The sequence below is a fragment of the Aphelocoma coerulescens genome, chromosome 5 (genome assembly GCF_041296385.1).
Source record: "Aphelocoma coerulescens isolate FSJ_1873_10779 chromosome 5, UR_Acoe_1.0, whole genome shotgun sequence".
Classification (NCBI taxonomy): Eukaryota; Metazoa; Chordata; class Aves; order Passeriformes; family Corvidae; genus Aphelocoma; species Aphelocoma coerulescens.
The window spans coordinates 8,580,269-8,598,727 of NC_091019.1; the positions used below are offsets into that span (position 1 = coordinate 8,580,269).

At 35.9% G+C, this 18,459-nt stretch overlaps 1 protein-coding gene across 5 annotated transcripts in view; it reads left to right on the forward strand.

Annotated features, from left to right (window-relative positions):
• ANO3 (anoctamin 3) overlaps positions 1-18,459 on the forward strand; it is a 208,094-nt gene that overhangs the window by 143,945 nt on the left and 45,690 nt on the right. For 4 of the 5 annotated variants that reach the window (XM_069016480.1, XM_069016482.1, XM_069016483.1 and 1 more), the window contains exons 7-12: positions 2,502-2,546; positions 8,152-8,283; positions 9,773-9,879; positions 11,260-11,315; positions 13,669-13,790; positions 14,958-15,092. In XM_069016480.1, coding sequence (XP_068872581.1) covers positions 2,502-2,546; positions 8,152-8,283; positions 9,773-9,879; positions 11,260-11,315; positions 13,669-13,790; positions 14,958-15,092 — 597 coding nt within the window. The remainder of the gene's footprint in view (positions 1-2,501; positions 2,547-8,151; positions 8,284-9,772; positions 9,880-11,259; positions 11,316-13,668; positions 13,791-14,957; positions 15,093-18,459) is intronic. The other variant, XM_069016481.1, reaches the window with a different exon arrangement.

Sequence of the window (18,459 nt, forward strand, 5' to 3'; positions counted from 1 at the left end):
ACATACCCAGTTCTATAAAGAGTTTTCACATCATTCCATTAAGCCTTCAAAGGCCTTTCCATAAAAAAATGTTTTCTGTAACAGTCATCTTCCATATATTTAAGAATATTATTATAGTACTACTTGAGCTTATCTAGTTCAAAAAATACTTCTCAATATTTTAAATATGTGTTTATGTATGTGTGTATACATATATAATCTAAATTCCAATAAAAAATAATTTTTTCTTACTTTTGATACATGAATTCACAAAATTGTGTTTTACCAATGGTTTGAATTCTTCATAATTTTAGTTACTTCATAGATCCATGTGATCTCAGAAAAAAAAAAAAAAAGGCTGACTTTTGCAATCCTACTTTATTTGGAAGGCATTCTAGGTCATGTTTATTTTTAAAATAATTAAATTACATGTAAATATACTCTCTTTATTATTTCCCCAAAGTGTCTTTATTCCTGGACTGTTGCTTTAGCTTCTTTTTATCCAATTCATTTCAGTAAACCAAAAGTAGATAAAATACTAAATTTTGCAATTTCACCTTTTTGGGAGTTTTGCTGTACAATGAAATACATATGTTTGGTAATAAATTTTTCCACCTCTGCCTCCATAACAGAACTGTGAGAAATGGCAAATTGGTCAACATTTCTATTCTGTCAAAAACACTTGTGTTTGAGGTGTTGAACTTGCTTTTTTTAATGAAACATTCCTTACCTGGATGGTATATATTGTTTTCCTGAGGTAACCATTCAATGGACAAAGGAACCTCAAATGATACAATTCTCCCACAATTAGTGATTAGTCAGTGAACTAGAGTATCTTCCTCCCAAAAAGTTTTAGGTCATCGTTTGGTAGTTTTAAGTAGCCCTGGGAGGAGAAGAGAGTTTGAACTTGATGATCTTTGTTGAGTCCCTTCCTACTTGAGATATTCTGTAATTCTAAAAAGCAAATTATTTCTCTTAGCCTTTATCTGTTTCATCAGGGGTTTCTGACTGGTTCTAGTAATAGTTAAAGAAGACAGATAACCTTCCCTGCAGTATTTTAATGCAGTATACCCATTTGCTCTTGCACAGTCTTGCAAAATTTTTGCTTTTAGTTATGGTCACTGAAATATACTGTATGTTAATATATTAATAACACATGAAGAATTAAATTCATACTTTTTAGTTTTGTTTTGCTCAATCCAGGAATCTAAACAAAATCAACAGAATTATTATTTCTGTCCATTTCTGAAAACTAAAAATACTTCTGAGATTCACCCACAATCCTAGAACTGTTTCAGCATGGCATTATACCAAAATATGTTGGCAGATATATATGTATCATATATGTAACATAGATGGAATTTCAGTGTTTCAATTACAGAAGGAAATTTTTCTAAAATTTCAATAGACAGTGTGTAGTAATCATTATTGTCTTGTATATAAGGCTGACTTTGCAATGCTGCTTTATTTGGAAGCATATCTACATGGTTTCAAACAGGATTTGCATAAGCATCAAAGTTAGATCATGACTGAATTAAAATTTTTTAACTTTTATAGGTATTTTTATTAAGTATATGGCCTGTCAGTAGAAATGTAAATACTATATGTTTCCAGAACTGAGAAAAAGCTTTAATTTTTTTTTGTCTACAAGTATCTCATGACACACAATTGTTACTGTTTGTAATGAATAAATTATTTGTATCTGTAACTTAGGTGAACTCCATCTGTGCAAAACAGCTAAGGGTAACTAAAGGGAATTAAAGAAGGGTTTTGTTAAAAAATATCTGAAAACCCTTTAATAATTTCATTGCTTCATTTACAATTCTGCATAGCAGTACTAAGTGTCAGGCTGCCAGCAGTCTGCAGATTGGTAGATACATAGTTTTCCAATAGCCGTGTATTTTCCAGGCCAGGTTTCTTTCATCCTCTTTTTAATGTATTAATTTCAGTGGTTCTTCAATGTAAGTAATGTACTCTAATCAACCTCAAATACTGCCAAAGTGTGCAGTTGCAGATCTTGTTAACGCCTGAGGAATCTGCAATATCAAGGCCTTTGTGTGGTTGAAATGTGATGTGATATTATAGGAGGAAACCAGAAAAAAAGCCTGAAAACCTGAAACTAGATGTGGAAAATATTACCGTGCAGCAAATATGTCTCCATTTGGTTTCAAAATAACTGTTCTCAAAAGACTTTACTGGGAATTTCTGATCCTGTTTCTCTAAGTGTCTATAACTGGTGAAGGGTGGAGAGAAAAGAACTGTTAAGTGACTTATTGATTAGCTATCATTATTGTCAGTAGCTACAAATCTAAAATGTAATTTTAGAACAAATGTAAAACTTGAAAAATGAGAAACTATGTTATTTTAATGACTTTATTTCAGTTGCCTTTTTAAAGTGTTTTTCACCTTTTTGTCTATGAAAATGCATGTTTTAAAATGTCCAGCATTCTTTTATAATGTAGATGTCCTTATCAACTGTGTTCTACTTGATTAATCTCAGCTGATTTTTGCTGTTCTTTCAGGAAAAAATGTTATTACACTGACTGGAGGAGCAAAACCATGGGCAGGTTGGTGGGTGATGTGTAGCTTCTAATTTTGTCAGATAGTCACCCTGCTAAAAAAAATCCATTCGCAGTTGTAAATTTATCCATGAAACTTGGAAAATTAGATTATTTTCCTGAAAACTCAAAATATGTCAGCTCAAAGTGTTAAAATATTCATCTGTAACAAGGTGCAGTACTTTAAAGCTTTGTCAGTTCTCATTCTAGAAATATAAAAATGTTTATGCCAGGGCAACAAAAAAAAGACCTTGTCCTCACAGCAAATACTTAATACCAGCTCTATCCCTGCCATTATATCTGCTGACACCAAGGCATACTTCTTTAGCATGAAGGATACTTTTGAGTGTATGTCTGAGATTCTGGCAGTCAGTTACTTTCTTAGATATGCAAACATACTTTCTCTTCTGTATGTCCTCGTGATAGGCACAAATCAATGCCACATACTGAAGGCTGCTTTGAATTTTTATTTGCTGGCTCAGAGACTAACTTGCAAAACTCACTTGTAGCTGGTGCTGCTGTTAGTGTTTTTATCAGCCAGAAGAATGTTACAAGAGGCCATAGGGGCAGGTGAAATGAGCCTGGGAGTGCTGGGGAGTGAGAATGGGGGACACTGAGCTGTAGTTACTCCCCATCGCTTTAGTCAGACATAATTATGTCTTATAAATCCTAATCCCCAACAGAAAAGATACGTTCAAATATTTCACATGCGGGAAATCTCCTGAAAGAGTTCCCTATCACAGGTTTTCTTGAGATGGATCTTGAGATGAGATTACTTTTGATTTAGTTTCTCTTATTGTTACTTTAGATGGTAAAGAGCTCTCACTATTTGTCTGGAACAATTTAAGTAGTCTCATGATAACAGTTTCCAAGATGATCAGCTAACAACAGCCAATGCCCTGTTGAATGGTAAAGTGAGAAAACTTTAAAAACATAAGCTGATAAAATATGTTGAAATAAACCAGTTTATAACATAGATTTACAACTGCGTTTTGTCCTCTTCCCAGTTGACATGCTTGCTCCATTTTAGCATGCATTATGAAAGATGTGATATGCTTTTAATAAAAGGCAAAATCAACAAGCTTTACTTAAAAATTGTGTCATTTCATCTATAATCCATCTGGTGAGTCCTGGATATTACATAAATTTTGTTTTCCTTATTGAGAAGGACAGATGTCTGAAAGATGCAACTTAAGTTGCACAGTACCTGTGAATTGAGTAGTAAGTAATTTTCATGCCAGATTGATTTTTTATTTGAGGCAAATCACCTTTATTTGAGGTGATTTACTTTGTGAGAATTTGGGTATGAATATTTTTCTGCATATATTTTCTGGCACTTTATATAATTCAATGCACAAAGGAATTGTGTGAAACAAAAGAAAGAAAGAATATCTAAAATTGAAAGCTAACTCTAAAATTGCTGACATACACCTCGCATGCATACTTTAACTTCTCCAACTGTCATTGTTACCTTAAATCTTACAACTTTTCAAACTTGACTGCCTCTGTGTAATTTATTTAATCTCTTGTTAAAATTTCTAAGTTATTAAGTAGAGTTTATAAGAGCTACAATGAACTATATTAAAATTCTTGTATATCAAAATATTAAGGTTATAAAGTTTCTGTAATTTAAGAATACAAAGTAACAGTAGTATATTAGACCTGCCGTGACATGTACACTTCTCTAACTTTATTGACATGGCTATATGATAGATAGATAGATATATATATCTTTAAATGTTCTTTAAAAAGTCTGCAGAAGATTATTAGGTGCATGAATGAAAGGACAAGATAAATGTCATACTTAATTTTTTTAATGTGGTATCTATGTGGTGTCTCACTATTTATTTATACACCTTAACATTGTATTTAATCCTATGAAGCTTGAGTCCTATTCATAGAATCACACTACAGAAATAATTTTATCATATTCATTATGGGCAATATTTGGAAAGCCTTCAAAGAATATTCTCAAAGGAAAGAAATATACATATAAGTAGGGTAGGTATCAAAAATTCTCTGAACTCTCAGACTGAAAACTGAATAATCTAGTAAAACAGTCTTGTAATTGCCATATTGTATCTGCTGATTTCATGCAATGGCACCAAGGAAAAGAAAATTAAAAGATAGTTGTCTTAGTATGCAGCTTCACTCTGCCCACTGAAATGTTAAAATCACTTAATACTTCATGGATAGAGAGCCAAAAATGACTTTGTTTAGCAACTGACCTGCAGTAAGTTTGCTCTGCAAAAGGATTTTTAAAATGTTTTGGATTTCAGTCTGCACACTGAAGTGAAATTGTTGATATAATTCCATGAAATATAGGTATTATAATTTTCTTCTTTTTTTAGTGATGATTGTGTCCATGTGTTCAATCTGTCAACCCTAACATGTTTCCCATTACAGTACATGGAAACACACCATGCCCAAGTAACTTGGTGGCATATAGTTGACACTTCTGGCCAGTCTTGAGAGACAAACACCGACCAAACTACTGGGTGGTGATTGCTGTCAAAACTACCTAACATGACTGGTGAAGTTGCTTAATTCTGGTATCTCATTCCATGAGTTTGATCAAATAATGCTAAGATCATCTATATACTGTGTTCCTTTGCATTGCAGTCTGTTGAGTTTAATGTAATCTGCAAGGATTTTTGGATGAACTTGTTCTGCAAAACAAGATTAACCAACCAGATAAATCAGAACTGAGAATGGAAGTTGAGTAAAGCTGAAATTACAAGTATCTTCATAAAATATTAAATGGTATAGCTAAGAATGAAATGCACATATATTTCAGAGTACTATCCCTTTGTCCAAGGTGCATAGTGTTCCAGTAGCACCAGCTGGAGAGGTTTCAATAAAAGCATACCTGAAAGCAGTATCCCATAACATTACAGCACCATTCCACTGGGACATTTTTGATCTCATTGCCTGAGCTACTGACTTCCCCAGACCAGCTCTCTCTGCTTTTACTCTTACTAAATAGGCTACATTCAATAGATTAAGTGAGGAATCTGTTTAAACTGCTACTTATGACCTAGAAAGCCACTCTGAGTAAAAATGCTAATACTTAGTCCTATGATTTAGGCAAAAATTTGTATTTAAAGGAAAGCTCCATAAAAATGCAGTTTCTTCTTCAACAGTAAAATAACGTTAAGTCAGGAAAAATGTCTCTCTTGTTGGATCATTTTTATACATTTTTAAGTTGCAATATGCTCTACCATCTAGCACTAAACGCACTAAATTTTGTCTCAGAAGAGAAACTGCAAATGTAATGTAGACACATGCATTAAGTTATTCCAATGCTGTTTTTCATGTTAAAAGAAGCAGCCATGAATTTTAAACAAGAGCTAATTTCTTTAACATAATATTTATCTACTATTTTTTTAGGCTTTTGTATGGGAGAAGTGATCAAGACTTCCCGTAACCAATTTTAAAGTACTTTCATAATAAAAAAATCTGAGATTAGATGCATTGTTTTTCTCTTCTTCCTGATGTATCTGCATATTTTCCTCATTAAAAAAGAATTCTAGATTTTGACTAAAAAGTCAGCATGTGTACAACAGAAAAAAGAGTTCAAGAGAGTAAAGGGGAAACTGCACTTATATAAACTGTACTAAGAGAACTTTCACTGGAACTAATAAAGATAATCAACTCACTCACTAAGGTATTACTAATGAGACACTTTAGGGATCCACCTGCCTGTGAATTGTATTCTGTGTTTCAATTTCATGGACATATTCTTTGGCTTATAATTGTTGGTGTTGAACACAAGTGGTGTCCCTCAAGTGCAGTATCAGTTACAACAGAATGGGCACCAATATCTTGCAATATATAGTAAGAAGAAAATTTTCATAATTTTAAATATGTGTAAAATCCTTCTCCTTTGGGTGAAATTTCTGTCTGATACTGTATGAGATAGGGGTAGAATGTTTTTGCTGATGTTGTTAATAAGAAGTACATTTTCACAAGGGTCACTTTGTTGCCTGAGAGTGTCTTCACCTATTACTCTTTATTACAAACATTATGAAATTATGTTCATTCATTATGAAATACTATTAACATTATGAAATACAACTTTTTATTATGGACATTGTGAAATGTGTAGCTGTGCTTCTGCTTAGCACAGGCAATGAAGTATTCACCTCAGAGAAAAAAATTTGTTGCTTAGCTTTACACTTCTTGTTGATATAAAATATATATACTTTATATATATCATGCATACATATTCATTGAGTAGAGCCCAAATTCCACTGAAAAAAATACTATTTAGGGAATGTTTTTCTCAAATTCAGACTTTTCTGAATCTCTGATGTGCTTATTGTGTCGTGATATAGCACTTGTTTAATTTGAGATCTTCTCCTTAAATAACCATGTTGCATTGCAGTTGAATATGAAAAAGTATAGGTGAACAAGGAGTGCAAAATTGAAGTGAGCATTTGCTTGAAAATTAACTGCACTTGACTAGATTTACCTCTGTATAAATGATGTCCTGAGACATGAGTTAGGCAAGATGCCAGTAGAAAAAAAAAACATTTATGATGCCAGTATATAATCAATAGCCAGAGATCTGCCGGGATGAACCACGCTTCGCATTGAGATATGATGGAACTCCGTTTATTCTGTTGTCAGTCCCATAGTTATACTCTAATTCCCCAAGCACGCATAAGCACGCTCCATACTATTGGGTTACAGCTACTGTTCACGTGGCCTTTAATAGCAAGCGATTGGTTACAGATTAATATGCATGCGACTAACTAACATAAGTCTTTCTATGGTCAGCATCCCCCTCCTCAACATCCTGTCGGCTTGCCACATCAGCATTGCTTGTCTCTTTTTTCCCTAGTCAAGGACAGTTCACTAATATAGCTTGGATTGTGCACGTACACATGTCCCTGTTCACTCAGCCATTTCTCTACAATAATCTAATTGAAGATAAAACATTGATGTTCTGTTTGTGTTTTGTAGTATCAATTTTTTGGACTCTGGAGGAAGCCATATCTAGGGGTTTTTTTTTTGCCTAAATACTGCATAACCATTCTGGTGTAACATATCCTTTATTTGATGTCTAGGTATACTGTTCCATAAGGCAATATCAGCTCTTGGACTTTTAAGAAAATTTTGCATGGGAAAACTTTGTTGCAATTAGAAAACCATAATCTGATCCTTAACACTCTCATATTTACTGAAAAATTTTATTAATTTAGTGTCCAAGCTACCAACCAAGAGAGCGGGGAGGAGTTTCACTTGCTTTTTTCAGTGGGGCTAGAGAAAGTAATTAGATATGCTCTTGACTAAAGCATAAGCATCCACAATTCTGCCAGATGAACTATCTTGGAAAATTAATTTCTCCAGACTCAATACTGCAGTCCCATTTTGAGCCATAATCCCACAAGTTTTAGGATGAGTTTTACTCAAGTAAAATATTCAAGATGGATCGCAAATAAATATTGTTCATTTTACTTTTTAACTCCTTATTTTCTTTTAGTTACTTAATGTGGAAGTTTCCTGCTTTCATTTCATTTCTAGTATGATGTCACTAAATATGCAATGCTGGGGATAGGAATAACAAGGAAAGTTGAGAAAGTGTAAATCTGATGTCTTATTGTCTCAGTTTGCAGAGGAATATTAGAGAGCTGAAAAGTTGGTTGCCGAGAAATCCAATGAAACTTGATAAGGAGGCTCTGCCTGATCTGGAAGAAACAGATTGCTACACAGCACCCTTTAGCCGTGCACGCATACACCAGTAAGTGCTGGGTTTGGAAAAGCAGTGCCAGAAACCACAAGGATTTTCTGTTTTCTCACTTCTAAGCAAGTGCCGTAGAGGTAGCTGCTAACAGATTGTCACTGGCAATGCCTACTATCATATTTGATATTTTTCTCTTAAAGCAAAAATCTGCTCTGTGTTACTTGCTATTTGATGCCCACTCAGTAACTTCATCTGAAATTTGACTGAAAAATGAATGTTGCCTTTTTGGTTTAGAAGTTTTTTGGTTTTTCTTTCTATTACATTACAAAATGAAAATACTTGCTCAAGTTTTCTTTGCTTAGTTACTTATTTTACTTAAGCAAAACCTGATGCAGCTGTTGAAATTTGGACCACCAGAACCAAGCTACAACCAGTGATGATTTCTCTTCTCTTCTCTTCTCTTCTCTTCTCTTCTCTTCTCTTCTCTTCTCTTCTCTTCTCTTCTCTTCTCTTCTCTTCTCTTCTCTTCTCTTCTCTTCTCTTCTCTTCTCTTCTCTTCTCTTCTCTTCTCTTCTCTTCTCTTCTCTTCTCTTCTCTCTTATCAGATTTGCATTTAAAAAGATCTTTTGCTTCTGAAAATACAAATATATATACAATGAAACTATATGGGTTCTAATCAGCGTGTTGACAACGTTAAACTGTGACATAAATTTTTTCACTACCCAAAAAGTTAGATTTTAAAATTCTGACTGTTTCTTAATTTTAAAGGTGTTTTGTGATAACTGTTTTAGGAGAGAAAGTTAATTTAAAGTAGAAATATGAATTAGGATAAACAGGATTTTTCAGCTAAGTAAAGAAGCTATATCCAAGTGAACTGACTTTATCCCAGAAAAACAGTAATTGCATTATAGTCTCAATTTCTTTTTTTTTCCCAGTAACTTACCATACTGCACCAGATCAATCCCCTGGCTTTGGTGTTTTCTTCTTATCAGCTCAGTTGACGTAATTAATTGTAATAGTATCACTTTTGGCACAGCTGAGCAGGAAAAAGCTCCTGCACATCAGATTTCTGGTGTTCAGAATGGAGCCATCTGGCCAAGGATGCTTTACTTAGCTACATCCTAGGATCCTCTAAGGGAAAATGGTTGTGGAGCTGCTACCCAAGTCTCCAGTGCATGGTTTGTTTTTTTTTTTTTTTTCAATTAGTAGTTCTGGTGGTTCCACTACACCGACAACTGTCAACTCATAAGTAATTTTAATTTAAAGCCACCACTGTTACTGAAGATCTTTAATTCATTATATCCAGAACAGAAATTAACTAGATAGTAGGATGTTTTTGATTTCAGTTTTAGTCTTGTATTCCCAAAAATAATCTGTGATAAAGATAACTTCATTGGACCTACTCTAAGGGTGTAAAATCGTATGTCTAAGGAACCTAAACATCCGATAAATCATTGTAAAAAGAAAACACTTCAGCTTTGTTGAACAGCTATGTTGCAATGATTGTGCATTGTTTTGAATACTAAGACATTCATTATTTTAATAGTTTTACAATAAACAACAAAGACAGCTTCTTCAGCAATTCCACAAGAAGTAGAATTGTGCATCATGTGCTACAGAGAACTAAGTACGAAGATGGAAAATCCAAAATGGGTGAGAACGCTGTATTTTTTACCTAACCCAAAGCTATAAAACTTTACATCTTTACTTGCCTGAAAAAACATCATTTGAGAAAACTCAATTAATTTTTTCCTTTCCTTGAAATCTTTTCATTCACACAGTAACAGAGTTGAAACAATGTCCCATCATTTTCTACCCAAATATTTCAGTGAAAATTTGTAGTATTTTTCACTTAATTACTCATTCATTAAAACAAAATAGATTATCATAACTTTACATTATTGAGAGCCACAATAAGGATAACATATACCTCAGAAAACTGACAATGTTTTCAAGGACTGATCCTAGTATTTCACCTACTATCCATCAGTTTCAGTCCAGCAGAATCAATGTGTACTACATTTGATTTATTTGATCGGAAGACTAAATTCGTTTTATATCGATACTCATAATATGATGTTGGTTTTTAGAAGGTCTCACTATCCATTTTCATTTTCAATGACCAGGGGATGTATGCATGATTTTCTATTTTTAATGCAGGAATTAAATTAAGTATTAAATATGAAGCGGCTTGTGAAGATGATACCAATTACAGAAAGTTGTTGCTTGAGTTTCTGAACAAAAGCAGTAGTAAGAAAAACAGGGAGAGTAAGTGTTCATATCTAACACCTTTGCAGCTGATGATGGCAAATTTCGTTATGAGATTAGTATAATTTCTATATTTGAACAGACAAATTTGAATTCCACCATATGTACCTGTTTCTTGGGGAAACTCTTGGCTATGGATCTGCTCTTAAAGGCTATTGAATCTTTTTTATTGTACCTATCAATGTTTTGTTTTCTTTTTTTTCATTTTTTATAATGTGCTGTGCTAGTAAAACAAATCTGGTTTTAGGAAGACTCTAGGAACTGATCCAAAATTCAGTAGTCAGTCTGGCACAGAGCACTGCTCTGATATGAAGTTCCCAGCTGGCTTTTATTTAAAAATACCAGGTTAGCTTTTAACCCTGCAGGGGTTTCACTGCCTCAAGGATTGACTATCCATACCACTCTCTGTGTATGTCATATCATCTGGTCACCCATGAATCTGTATCATGTGCTCTGAGGAATACAATGTGAGTGTAACTATCTTCTCACACTCAATCTTGTACAAGCACCCAACCCTGAGGGAAAAGTTGCAGACTTTGGCCCTTTGGCAAGTTGCTGTCTAGTTTGACAGAACCAGAAATCTTGAAGGATCAGCAAGACCTGCTAAAGTAGTTGGTGGGATTATTGATTAATTGGTATCTTTAGCAGTATTCTTATCATCTAACACTACGTTACATTCTCCAAATGTAACTTGAAAATTCACATTACTTGAAAAATGTGTATAAAAAATTGATATCAGAACTAATGCTTTTTTGGTTTTTTTAGGTATTAATAGGTTACTAAATAATGGAACATATGAAGCAGCATTTCCACCACATGAGGTAACCTGGTAATTTGATTTTTTGTTTCATATTTAGATTAAAGCTTGCACTAGTAGTTTTGGATCTTACTTTAATTCTGTCCTGCAACTTTTAATTTAATATTGTAATTTGGTGATGCTTCTTTTATTTATAGCTTTTACTTTAATATTGGCTTTTAAAATTTTCTATATTTGGATATTATAACAACATCCTGGAACATTTTCTGGTTGAACTAGGGTATTATAATTCTTCTCTGATTTTTATGAACTGGACATTGCCCATGGAGTTCTTAATGAGAGTATCAGTTGTTTCAAATTGTTCCAGTTAGTTGTATTAAGTATTTTTGCTTGCCCCCTACAACAGGTTTTTTTTTTCTAATAGCTTAGCCACTTGATCACAGTTCGGGAGACTACTGAATTATTTCCCATTTAGTATTTTCAGAATAGTTCTGGATAATTTCCACTACTTTTTCCAGTAGTTTAAAGTCCACTAAAGACTGTAAACCCACAAAATAAATTAAAAACCTGTGTAAAACTTCAGAGGGTTTTCAGAAAATCTTTTGATGTTGAAAAGAAGAAGCAAGCCACACATCTTCAGTCCTTTGAAATGCTGTCAGGAGAATTGTAATTGCAGCTCTGAGCTCTGGGTGTTTTGGCTGAATATTGTGACTTGGTTTTGTGTTGCAAAGGACTGGGCTTTACAAATGGCTGAGAGTAATTTTTTTTAATGTGGTATTAATAATTAAATACTAGGAATACAGAGAAGGAGTATTTTAGATAAATAATTTAACATCATTGGTAATGCTTCAGCTGTGCATTACTAACTTCAAGGAAAAGCTGGCTGTACTACCAGAAAAGCCTGTGAAGCTTTCTCTGGCATCAAAGGCATGCTGTCATATCCATTTTATATGTTCCTTTGTTATGGCATAAGCTACTGTTTGCACATTTCAGTTAAAATTAGTGAAATCATACTTTTAAGGCCCTCTTACCTTGATTACTGCTTGACTGATGCTAAGAACTAGTGGTAGAACACTCAATTTATTTTTTTCAATTTTTTTTCTTTGCCACATGAACAAATAAGACTGAAAATTCAATCCCAGTGGGAATGCTGAGACTTGAACTCTTTTATGGGTAACAGTGAAGAAAGAAGCAGGAAAAAAAAATTAAAACATGTAATGCTGGGTAATGCTTTGCGGTCATTTATCCAGCCTACTGTGAGAATAAGTTGATGTTCTCTTCCTAGGTGTTCCTAGATGCTGCAAAGGTCACACTCAGTGTTGACATCTTTGGCATGCTGCTTTGCTGACTGTAAGGAGAAAGGAGTAGAACCTGGACTGTTTGCTATGTTTAGCCTTGGTTTTAATTCATTCTTAAGTCAGAGCATCAGCAGATCCTCTTGCTGAAGATCAGATTGCAACAAGTAAATGTGTTCTTTGAATTGCAGGGAATGTTCAAGATTTCAAATACATGATAAAAATTTAAATGGTTTAATTACCTAGATCTACCAGGGCCAAGAATCTGTCTGATCACTAACTGAAGTAAGGCGCTGAAGAACTCTACTCTCCTCACAAGAAATGACTTGACTCGCAGTCAATTCTTGAAATATTTTCTTTACCATAGCTGAGTAGTGGGAGTTTTTTGGGGGCAAAGTTCAGCTAAGGGATATGTCCTACTTCAGAATTGGAGCAAAATTACAAATGCAAGAGATTCTGCTCAAGATTGTTCTAGCAAATCTGTGTGTTTCCTCTTGACTGCCAAGCATGAGGCTATTCTCTTAGGTGGTCTGTAAATGTCAGATATGGACTGGAAGGACTCATTTTGGATTGGACTGTTTTGCTTTTAATGCCTCAAGAGTCTTATGTAGCTTCAAAATAATACCAGTTCTGTTTCCTTCATCTTAGAAAATATGTACCACAGGAATTTTTCTATACTGTCAACAGTAGTGAAAGAAAGCTGTAGAAAAATGTCTAGGAGAAATACCAGAAATTTCTAAGATTTTATAGATGAAATAAAAAGATACCACAAGCATTTCTTGAAAAATTTAAATAGGCAAAAGCACACAAGTAGGCATCTATTAGTGAAATAGAAACAATATTGAGGTCATATAAAGAGTAGAGTACTTTCTTAAAGTCTTGTATTAATATGTTTCAGTCATTAATTATTAGAGAAAGTGGCCATTTCAGAAGTGTATGTAGCCCTGTCTCTTATGTCAGGCTTACATTAGCTCCTCATGACACGTTCCAGATGTGCTCAGAATAAGAGACCTATTTATTAAAGAACATTTCTATTAAGATTTTAATCAAAAATATCAAAGAAACTTATACATTTTCCATAGTGCCTGGTAATGTACTTAAGTTTCTTTGTGTTTTTTTCAGGGAAGCCACAAAAGCAGACATCCCATCAAAACACATGGAGCACAGAATCACAGACACCTCTTATATGAGCGCTGGGCACAGTGGGGAATGTGGTACAAATACCAACCTCTTGATTTAATCAGGTATTAGTACTTTGAAGATTTTCTGTTACACAAAAAGCCTGACAACAGTGTGCTAACTATATTCATAAATTCCTTGTGCTTTCCTCTAATATTTAGATATTCCCTATTATCAGATAAGGCTGGAATTCTCTAAGTTGCTTCTTTTGGCTGGTCGTTTGTAGGGCTGTTGATTTCAAATGAGTCTGCATAAAATACATGTAGTTCCAACTACTCAGGAATTAGCAGTGTGAAACCTAAAATACAAACCCATAATGTGGTCTGCTGATCAGAGACACTTGCCCCTTGTGAGAGCACCTTTGAGAGCAGACTGTTATCCACATGGACAGTCAGAGTTACCAGATGCAGAGGACTTAAAATGCAACCCAATTTTAACCTTTCCATGTGGGTTTAAATAAGCTCTTATTTATATGTCTTAGTGTCATAGGTTACCAAATGTAGAGAAATATATGTAATTTAAGTTAAATAATGGTGATATTTGGGGTTCATAGTTTCCTCCTCTGACACTGAATACCAATAATTCATTTTCCTTACTGTAAGTTTTTATTCCTGATCTGAGTCACAACCAATTATTGGTGGAGCTAAGCATGTGCCATGGGACAATTTTATACTGTATCATCCTTGATTGACTTTCTGATCACTGCTATTTCATCTGTTCTAGCAATTGATACCCAAGTTTTGAAGAATTAAAGTTCAGTCTTCAGTTTGTGTTTTCAGAGCATTGTTTTCACTAATAATAGTTTGAAATCTGTCATATTATCTATGTATGATTATCTATCATAAATGTTTTTTTAAATGGAATACTTAGGTCATACTAACTTTATCCCTTTATAGATTTTTTGTGTCTGTGTACATCTATTTATCTATCTATCAGACTGTCCTGCCTTTAATAATGTTGACACTAGCCCATCTACTTAGTCACTGCAAGGACATGAAAATTACAGAGGCACTACAGTTATATCCTTGTATGTTCTCCTAAGTCTGCAATTAGTGTCACTAAAATGTTATGCTAGCCTGAAAAAAACCTGTTTGGTAAACTGACAATTTTGCCATAAACTTGTGATGGTAGTTCCTTGTTAGAATTATTCTAGTACTGTGTTTAAGTAGAGATAGATAGAGGTCACCATGAATTTTAGTTTTAAGCAATGTATGTGTTTCCTTTTCATGTAGGCGATACTTCGGTGAAAAAATTGGACTGTATTTTGCCTGGCTGGGATGGTATACTGGAATGCTTATTCCTGCTGCACTGGTTGGGCTCTTTGTTTTCCTCTATGGGTTATTTACAATGGATTCCAGCCAAGTAAGGTAAAATTCTATTTAGAAATATGTAATAGCCTGTTAAAAATTAAGAACAGTCTGGCACAACTTACATAGCTATACTTTTAAATGTTTTGCAGATATGGTAATAATGTAAAAATAACCATATAGGATATTGGGTATTTGAGTCAACTACATACACTTTGTATATCTGTTTTGCATCTAGTCAGATGTGTACCACTGGCAGCAGCCATTTTTATCACTGCATCTGCAGTGATTCCCATTAAGGAAAAACAGACCAATCTTAAGGACCATTTCTCATGTTGCAGATACTGCAATAGTTGCTGATCTAATTAAGGCTAACAGGTGAAAAAACAGACATTATCCATCATTACCTCCATCTTGCTATAACTTCTACAGTGTAGTACAGTTACTTCAACTTTTGCCTGTGTCTTTTTTTTCTTCTTCATTAATAATGGCAAATTTGGAGTCTAACAAATCTTACCTGTGTCAATGTAACTTGCATCCAGGAGACTCAGCTTCAGGGAGATTACAGCCATGTGAAATGAACCAAGTCTTCGAGTTTCCCACTGTTGTGATTCTGCTCTGAGAAGGGTTTATGTCAGTTTAGATGTTGTGATGAGGGTGCTCGAGTGATGACTGTACTTTTAGGAACTCTCTGAGGATCCATTCTTATTGCAAAGTTTTCCATTAGATGTTACCAGACAGTATCAATGCTCTTAAAACTGCAGCTCGTGCTCCAAGCAGTTTGGGGGCTTCAGCTGTATGTATACTTGGAGTTGGACTTCATAGAAAATGTTGTTTCTCTAGCTTTGAGCAAGACTATATTCAAATTTTATGTAGGGATTTTGCTTAACTTCTATTTCACAGTGAATTATTATATTCTACAGTGCTGTAATGAACACTTTTTTAAAGCTTGCTTTGTATAGCAAACTCCTGAGAAACTGTACAAATTCAAACCACATTAAATACAGTTGAATGCAATAAACTTATCAGCCAGGAAATGATGCTATCTTTAAGATACTGTTCTCTGTAGTAGGACTGTTTTTCACCATGTCTTCAAAATGCAATGGATCTAAGAGGATCAGCCTGTTCTTTGAGCACAGGGACTACAGCTGTTGAACTGTCAATCTTGTATTTGTCACATGTACAATGGCACAGTTTCAACAAAGGGGGAATAAGGGGCCATAATCTACTATTATCAAGGTATAGCTTAGTATTTCTTCCATTTGTAAGAGAAAGGTGCATCACTGTCAACTCCCCGAGAGAAAGAACAAAATTTCTAATAATTTCATTCTTTCAATCTGTAAGCTATTATGTGCTTTTGTATCATAGAATATCCTGGGTTGGAAGGGATTCACAAGGATCATTGAAGTTCAACTCCGGGGCCTGCATAGGACAGCCCCGAGAATCCCACCATGTGCCTGAGAGCATTGTCCAAATCCGTTTTGAACTGTCAGGCTTGGTACTGTGATCACTTCCCTGGGGAATCTGTTCCAGTTCCCAGCTGCCCTGTGATGGAGAAACCTTTTTCTAACATCTAACCTACACCTCCTCTGACACAGCTTCATGTATTCTCTCTGGTCCTATCACTGGTCACCAGAAAGAGGAAGTTAGACTGCTATGAGATCTCCCCTCAGTCTCCTATTCTCTGGGCTGAACAAGCCAAGTGATTTAAACTGCTCCTCATATGGCTTCAACTCTAGGCCCTTCACCATCTTCGTAGCCCTCTTTTGGACACAAAGAGCTTTGTATCTTTCTGTCATGGTTTGACACTGGCCAAATGCCAGGCACCCATGAGAGCCATTCGCTTACTTTCTCTTGTTCTCAGCTGGGCAGAGGAGAGGGGAAAAAAGTTAACAAAGAGTTCATGAGTTGAGATGAGGACTGGGAGCAAACACTCTAAGGGCAAAACAAGTTCAAATTTAAAGGTATAAAGAAATTTATTATTAACAGTCAGAGGAGGATAATGAGAATTAAAATAAGCTTTCAAAACCACCTTTTTCTTCCCCCCCCAGCCTCTCCCTCCTTCCTACCAACAGCACAGGGAGACAGGGTGTGAGGGTTTTGGTCAGTTCATCACTTGAGATCTTCTTCTGTTTACTCAGGGGGAGGAGTCTTCCCTCTGCTGTGGTGTGGGGTCACTCACATGGGAGACAGTTCTCTGTGAATTTCTCCAGATTGGCTCTAATCTCAGGAGCAGCAGTCCTGCCAAAACTGCTGCAACTTGAGTCCCTCCCACAGGCAAACAGTCTTCCCAGAACTGCTGCAGCATGGGTCACTCATCCAGGGGGTGCAGTCCTTTAAGAATAGGCTGCTCTAGTTTTGAGGGAAGTGCCCTCTTTCTCTATCTCTGGAAGTAGGAGCCCTCTCTCTACATTCAGGTCTCCCACTGGATCACAGCTTTCTCTGGCATCCAGCCACTCTGGCGTGAGCACTTCTCAGGGGCTGCAGGTGGATCTCTGCATGCCCTGTGCACTTCGTGGGCTACAGGGGGACAGCCTACTTTACCATGGTCCTCACCATGGCCTACAGAGGAATCTTGGCTCCAGCGCTTGGAGCACCTTCTCCTCCTCTTTTTTTCCACTGACCTTGGTGCCGCCATGTTGTTCTCCCTCACATGTCCTCACTTCCTCCTCTTCTCTGTCTAGAAGAAAAACTGCTGCTCGTAGATACCACTGCCAACAAGTTCCACAAGTTCAAAGATTCTTGCAAGATCCCGCAGCACCAAGAAGTTATCTCCTCTAGGTTCTGCATCAAGGAGTCACTCGCCATGTTTTTGCCGCCAGTCAGGAGGCCCCGCCGCCACTGTGCGGGCAGCGGCAGCCACCGCGGCACTGGTGCTATTTAATGCCTCTCTTCATAGGGGGTGCTGGGAAGGAGAAGCCACCGCTGCTGCCCCTGCCCTTCTGCCTGCAGTGTGGCTAGCTATGGGTGGCCAGGCAGGCAAGGCTCGCCGCAGGCTGCACCGCAGCAGCCCCTCACCACCCTTGGAAAAAACGGCACTGTTTTGATTTTCTTCTTAACTATGTCATCACAGAGGCGTTACCAACTTCTCTAATTGGGCCAGCAGCCAGTCCATGTTCAGAGCCATCAGAGATTGGCTCTGTTGGACATGGTGGAAGCTTCTAGCAGCTTCTCAGAGAAGTCACTGCTGTTGCCTTCCCCTGCTACCAAAAACACAGGCCGTGCCAAATCAACATATTTCTTATCTTGTGGATCCCAAAACTGCACACCGTATCTGAGGTGAGGCTGCACCAGCACAGAATAGAGCAGGACAGTCACCACCTATGTGTCATATGCTTCTCCCAGGAAGATACGACTTGCAGATGCAACTCCTGTTTAACAGAAAAATGCAGTTATCTTCCTTGCTGAAGGTTGCAGGGTATTATGA